The 7,236-nt window shown below is 42.5% G+C and overlaps 1 protein-coding gene across 3 annotated transcripts; it reads right to left on the reverse strand.

The window, feature by feature from the left end:
- Positions 1-1,050: 1,050 nt before the first annotated feature.
- Positions 1,051-6,331, reverse strand: tyw3 (tRNA-yW synthesizing protein 3 homolog (S. cerevisiae)). Of its 3 annotated transcripts, XM_033651164.2 has the most exons (6): positions 5,960-6,331; positions 4,966-5,046; positions 4,777-4,875; positions 2,044-2,115; positions 1,722-1,855; positions 1,051-1,599 (listed from the first exon to the last, which is right to left on the reverse strand). In XM_033651164.2, the coding sequence occupies exons 1-6, from the start codon at positions 6,125-6,127 to the stop codon at positions 1,350-1,352; spliced, it is 804 nt and encodes a 267-aa protein (XP_033507055.1). In that variant the 5' UTR covers positions 6,128-6,331; the 3' UTR covers positions 1,051-1,349. The 3 variants fall into 3 exon arrangements, with proteins under 3 accessions (XP_033507055.1, XP_078029004.1, XP_078029003.1); XM_078172878.1 differs by lacking the exon at positions 4,966-5,046; XM_078172877.1 differs by lacking the exon at positions 2,044-2,115.
- Positions 6,332-7,236: the final 905 nt, after the last annotated feature.

The following is a 7,236-nucleotide window of genomic DNA, read 5'->3' on the forward strand; positions in this document are numbered from 1 at the left end:
TCATAATGCAGATTTTCCTACCAAGCGACAACCTCCAGGGCTGAACAATGAGGTAAATGCTGCAGTGCCAAAAACTGCAGCTCCTCTAATGGCTACCTAAAGCTGGCCGTAAAACAGAGTCAACCCCTAACTATCAACAGAGCCACTTTTGACCAAAAATAATTGACAACTAACTAGATAGGTCATACTTTGTCAGTACATTGATTAAATTAATCTGGAATGTTTAACTCCCAGAATTGCATCTCTGCTTTTCACAGACAATGTGGTTCTGTTGGCTCCATCACATCATGACCTCCAGCCTCCACTGGGGCGTTTTGCAGCAGAATGTGAAGCAGTTGGGATGAGAGTCAGCACCTCCAAGTCTGAGGCCATGGTTCTCTGTCGGACACCGGTGGATTGCGCTCTCTGGGTTGGGGGAGAGTTACTGTATCAAGCGAGGGAGTATCTTAGGGTCTTGGTCACTAGTGAGGGTAGAATGAAGCGTGAGATGGATCGGCGGGTCGGTGCTACTTCTGCAGTGATGTGGGCGCTGCGCCGGTCCGTTGTGGTGAAGAGGGAGCTGAGTCAGAAAGTAGTGCCCAAAAGAATGAGATCGCGTATACAAGCGGCGGAAATGAGTTTCCTCCGTGGGGTGGCTGGGGTCAGCCTTAGAGATAGGGTGAGGAGCTTGGACATCCGGAGGGAGCTCAGAGTAGAGCCGCTGCTCCTTCGCGTCGAAAGAAGTCAGTTGAGGTGGTTCAGGCATCTGACTCGGATGACTCCTGGGCACCTCCTGCTGGAGGTGTCCCGGGCACGTCCCACTGGTAGGAGGCCCCGGGGTAGACCGAGAACACGCTGGAGGGATTACATATCTCGTCTGGAACGCCTTGGGGTCCCCCAGGAGGAGCTGGAAAGCGTTGCTGGGGAGAGGGATGTCTGGGATGCTTTGCTCGGCTTGCTGCCCCGCGACCGGGCCCCAGATAAGCCCATGAAAATGGATGGATGGATGGATGGATGGGTGGATGGGTGGATGTTTAGCTTTTGAAATCATGGAAAACAAAGTGACTGTGCTGATGTTTCTCGTTTATCATTTTATTGTAAATGCAGTTCTTCTGTCCATGTTGGAGCCGTGCAAAATTGGTAAATCCATCACTCCAGCAAGCTGTTCACTCATTTTAAACTGATCTATTCACTTAAAGCAGATCCAAAACAGGGTGGCAGTGTGGTTTAGGTTACCATAGTGATCCTCTTTGTGATACAGCGCTCTCAAATAAAACTGATAATCTTCACCAGTACATTCAGAAAAGAGTGACATTATTATCTAGTCAGTGATCACAGGAGCATGTCAGCATCTTCACAGAGTCACTCCTTCATGTGAATAGATCCAGACAGTCATCCAGCTCTGGCACGATGCTGGGCCCGTCACCATGGCAACAGTAAGTCTGATGGTGCTGTTCTCTCTTTCGCCTTCGTTTATACACACTTGTTTTGTTTGTCTCCCCCTTTTCTGTCTCCGCTCTGTAAGGGACTTCCTGTGGTTCCTGTGAGACAGGAGAATCTGACATTTGTAATTTGTGTAGTTTCTCTGTTGGCAGGGCAGACTGCAGATTCTGGTGGAACCTGGAGATATAATTAAATTTAGATGTATAGAATTAGTAAGAACATTTTGTTTGTGTAGTGGTTAATAGCAACTGCTAGTTTTACCGATCACTGAATAGGAAAGAGCCAATTATCAGACTGACCTGTGGATCCGTCTGAGGTTCTCCTCCATCTTCTGATTGGCTATCTGAGTCAGGAAGTGGATGTACTCATGATCAACCAGGAGCTTTCCTGCGTGGCTTAGAGGAACCTCCAGGCCGTGGGTGCTACGGACTGCCTAGAGGGACAAAACACAGCAGAGCTACATTCACATCTTTTACATGGTATATACAAGAAACATATGAAGCAAAGCAAAGGGCTGTTTGAATTGCACGGATTGTCTAAAGTTTTTATTTACTATTTAACATAATCTAATATTCTGATAAAGTTATGGCAGCAAAATGCCACTGATGTCACAGAGCCTACCGTGATGATTTTTCCTGTCTTGCCGACAGTGAGACCAGAGTTCCTGAAGCCTGAGTTGATGGCCACAGAGTGCTGGAGGAGTGACAAGACATTTTGATGACCATGTGCTCAGTTCATTTAATATTCAGTATAAAAGCACTTTGGTGGCAAATGGCCCCATGTTAAGGTCTAATGAGACAAAGTCAAATCTAACAAATCAGTCTCCAAGAATAATTTATTCCTAAACAAGAAAAAAACAAACAAAACAAAAAACTGAATTAACCGCGCTGCAGTTGTATGCTTCGGTGCACCAGTCAAGTTTCTCTTACAGTTAACATCCATGTCCATGAAAACATGGATGCTTCACACACATCTTCCCTCCAGCAGCACAAAGGATCTACACAATCAGCAGTTTCAAGGTGGACACCCAAGATTAGTGTCACCAATTAAGTATCTGACCAAATGCCTCCCCTTCTATTCCTGAGATATGATGTTGAGTAATGGCCAGAAAAGTGTTTATGCAGAACATTATGATGTCACAGTGAAACTGACCTTTGACCTGGATATAAAATCACTTCATTATTTTATCCTTTAACTTTGTCATAATTAGCGCATGAATTCTTGAGTTATGACCAACAACATATTTTGTGAGGTCCCCTTTACCTTTGACCACAAAATTCTAATCAGTTTATTCTTCAGTCAAAGTGGACGTTTGTGTCAAATTTAAAGAAAGTCCCTTATGGTGTTTTTGAGATATTGCAGTCACCAGAACAGGACAGATGCAAGGTCACACTGACCTTTGACCACCAAAATCCATTAAGTTCATTGTTGAATCCAAGTGAACATTTGCACCAAATTTGAAGAAATTCATTCAAGGTGTCCTTGAAATACCGCACTCACAAAAATGAGACAGACAAGGTCACAGTGAACTTGACCTTGACCTATGCACTTCAAAATCTCATCAGTTCATGTGTCCCGGGCAGTCCAAGTGAATGTTTGCGCCAAAGTTTAAGAAATTCATTCAAGCTGTTCTTGAGATACTGCGTTCACGAGAATGAGATGGATGCATGTCACAGTGACTTTGACCGTTGACCCTTGACCACCAATATCTGAAGAGTTCATCTTTAAGCCCAATTTTACCTTTCTGACAAATTTGAAAAAATTCCCTCAAAGTAGTCTTGAAATATCGCGTTCACTGAATGAGACAGACAAGGACACAGTGACCTTGACCTTTGACCTACTAGAACTAATAGGTTCATTGTTGAGTCCAAGTGGACATTTGGGCCAAAAATATAGAAATTCCCTTGAGGCGTATCCTGTTGACAGGTACCTTTGGTGCATTCAAGGACAATCCGACATCTGTGATCAGACAACTGGAGATGGGGAAAAAAATCTTTAATTTAATAAATTACCTTATTCATATGATCTTATTCAGAACATCCATTTTTAAAAATTGTTCTCTCGATTTGAATTTCCAGCTGCATTTTTCACTAATGCTTCACTGTGTGGCAGTGGGCCATCAGTTCTGTCATACACCACCGTTCAAGGAGAGCTTTAACATCAGTCCCTGCTCACAACTGCATTACCATGCAACAGACAAAAGAATATAAGTGACTATTTGTTCCCTGGGATACATCATCTGTCTCAATCTACTTTCAAGTCAGCAACGTTCAGACTGAAAAGTGTCTGATGGTATTCCACTCCAGCTGAACACAAGACTGCAATCAGCACCAAAAATATGGAGTATGCAATTACATGTCATCATGTCTCATATAATCACGGCTCTTCTGCATCTCTTAGATTCTGGGGAATTAAAAAAATTACACCATCCCCGAGAGGTGGAGATATTATTAATAGATTGCTATGTAGAGGAGTTTTCTGGATCACTGAACTAAACCCTTTTAAACAATCAGGATTTACAGGGAGCTAAGCATTACTTGTATTTTACCAAGCCATTAGGTATTGCTTAACACAGGCCACTGACTACTGTTGCTGATAAATTGTTACAGTCTAAGGGTGGATGTAATGACATGTGTTTTTATATATCATTTATTATTTGATAATCAGGACTTACAGGCAGCCTGTAGCTAAGGGTCCACGGCTTAGCTGTGGTAAAATCGCCGGCAAACCACAGGCTCTTGGGGCTAATTGCTTAATTCTAAAAGAGGCTGGAGGCTAATGCAGTATAATGTGTGAGAATTACTTTGTGTTAGTCATAAGTCTACCAATTTTTGAACATCTTGGAGCTGCTCCAGTTAGGCGGCAGGTGAACAAGGCATTACATTAATGGAGGCAGGAGGATATAAGAGCATATTTTGTCTGTGTTACTGAAGGACCGAACTGATCTAAGTTTGGAGACAGTCTTTAGTTGATAAAAACATGACTGGACTTCTTTCTCTACATGTTACTCCATGCTCAGTTTACTATCCAGGATAACACCCACATTTTTTGTAAGTGACTTTATGTTAGGAGGAGTGGCTGTATTTGTTTTGAGATGAGCTCAGAGCCAATGCTGAGAACTTCTGTCTTGTCAGAGTTAATTTAAGAAGTTTTAGGTCATCCAGCTTTTCATGTCATATAAACAGCCTTATATTGAAGCTAATTTACTGGTGTCAGAAGGTTTAAATGACAGGCACAGCTGTGTATCATCCACATAACTATGGAATGAGATGTTTTGATGATGGATTATCTGTCCCAAGGGTAACATGAACAGGGTATACACTAACAGAACAGAGCACAAACTGTCATTCTCACCATCAGCTGTGCATCTTCCAGCCGCCTACACTGAACATGGAGCACAAAGGGCTCAAACTTTAACACTGCTTCTCCACTGGAGTTTGCCAGAGCAGATATCTGAGGAAAAAACACAAATGCAATCTGGTAAATATTAAACCCATATTATTAGGAGAAATATCAGTGGTGCAGGAGTCCATCATATCTCACCAGGTCATCAGATTTGCATTTCTGGTGTGAGACAAACAGCCAAACACAATTCTGTTTGTGAATATCACTGCTGTCTGGAGCCTGGAATGGAAGTCACAAGACACAGAACTCACATGGGATTTTATAAGAGACTGTTTGTTATTTAAGAGGGGGGAGGAGGCGGTGAAAAAAAGTGGAGGAATGCCTTTTTTTTTTTTAGCGCAGGGGAGGGACTTATGCTTTCATATTTTGGCTTAGGGGAGGAGAATAGAAATTTAAACTTAGACTTTTTTATTTTATAAGAAAACATGTTTTCTAAAAAAATTCACCAGTTACACCATTTATCATCATCAGGATTTTTACATTTCTGACAGTCCTTGGCTATATCATGTGCGAAGACACGCTGGCTCAGGATCTGCAGCAAAAGTTGCAGTCTTGGGTCTATTTTTCCCATGAGCTGTGAGCAAATCTCACAAGAAAAGACACTGGTAATCTATTTTGAATGATCTAAAGACTATATTAGATAGGTGAAAAAGGTGAGAGGTGAGGTGAAAAACTGGGGCTTTTTTTTAACTCCAGGATTCGTTCTCAGCTTTTAACTGTCACAGATCAAAGGGTAAGTCTTAAAAAGTCTAATAACTAATTTATAGTGGAGGGAAGGTCATGGATCTTCTGCCAGTCACTCAGGGAGGCTCAAGGAAACATATCTGTAGCTGTAGGGTAAGTCATACTTAAAAAACAATAACAATAAAAACGAAAATAAATAAATAAATAAATAAATAATGATAAAAGAAGTCACACCCAAGCCACCCCCTTCTCTGATAAGTAAAGCACACTCCCTGACCAGACTTAGTAGAGAAAATGTTGGTCGGTGGTAATATTCAATATGTCATTTTAAATAGTTATGTTTTTTTTTTTTTCATGCCAAAGGAATAACGTTACCCTTCAGCTATGTGGAAGCCAATTGGCTTGTTAGCTGTGCTCACAGTGCAGCCCAAAGTAAAGCCACTCTCACCCCGTCGATGAGAATGATTCTCCCGGAGCAGGAGCTGGTGGTGAAGAACTCCTCAAAGCTGTTGAGCAGAGACACTACATGTGCAATATCCTCATCCACGCTGCCCTTCTTACTCAGGTCCAGCTTGTTCAGACACTGCTTCTTCCATTGACTGAACCTTTTCTCCATAGCTAACGTTACTCAGTTCATGTGGCTACCGCGGTGCGTTTTCCGTAGCGTGAGCTGACGGTGTCCAACAGCTCAGGACCTTGGAAACACAAGCAGAAAAACCTGCTTAGCTACGTCCTACTTCGTAAATATTAGTTAGCTAGCTGTTAGCCCTGGTATCCTATGGTAGTGGTGTTTGTTCGGCTTCTTCCTCTATCACGTGTCTTTTTCTTCTTCTTTTACATTTTAATGGCAGATTAGGCGCGTTTGGCGCTTTGCTGCCTCACTCTGTTTACAGTGGTCATTACACGTTACAGCTCTTGCTTGTTTAAATCATGGGAAACGGGCCTGTAACGTGGAGAAAATATATGATTTTCCCGGCAGTTTGGCTTTTGTTGTAGATCAGCTCAGTTCAGAAGACTGCAACAGCCCTGTCTGCCCTGATAGAACTCAAACCAGGATGTGCTCATTCCAAATCCTGCTCTGCCACTCTCAGGATCTTTTGACCCATTTGTATACATCTGTTGAGCTGAGCCCCATTTTAGTTTCAAATGCTCATCAACTAACCTGGCTGGGTCTCCAGCTTTCTCAAACCTCAGTCTGTTCTTGATACTCATCTCTACATCAACCTCTGACACTAACCAAAAAGGAGCTGGTAGCCAGCAAACTGATAGTGCAATCTATAGCCTGATTATTCATATCTTCCTTGCCCACTCAGTCATACAGTTATCCCAACTGACTCTGTTTGAACTTCCTCCTCTTCTTGGGAATTTCACTGTGGCCTCAGAGGGGCTTCCCTCATCTCCACCAAAACTGGGATTGGGGTGGTACAGAAAGCTCCAGACCATAGCCTTAATGCCTGAGCTTGAACTCTGCTTCTTCTTCTTCTTCTTCTTCTTCTTCTTCTTCTTCTTCCTTAGTACAAATAGCTGCCTGAGATATGAGCCAGTAACAGCTACCTGCTGTACCATAGGTGATACTCTGAGACATTAAAACATGCTCCTCATGTCATACAAGGAAACTGTAACATTTATATTTTCCTTGATGTCATAGGGTGAAGTCAGGTAATTGAGACACTTTTGTTACATTACCAAGAAAGCCCCCTAAAACACTGGGTACTACCTTGAGTG

This window comes from Epinephelus lanceolatus, chromosome 12 (assembly GCF_041903045.1).
Source record: "Epinephelus lanceolatus isolate andai-2023 chromosome 12, ASM4190304v1, whole genome shotgun sequence".
NCBI classification, from domain to species: domain Eukaryota; kingdom Metazoa; phylum Chordata; class Actinopteri; order Perciformes; family Serranidae; genus Epinephelus; species Epinephelus lanceolatus.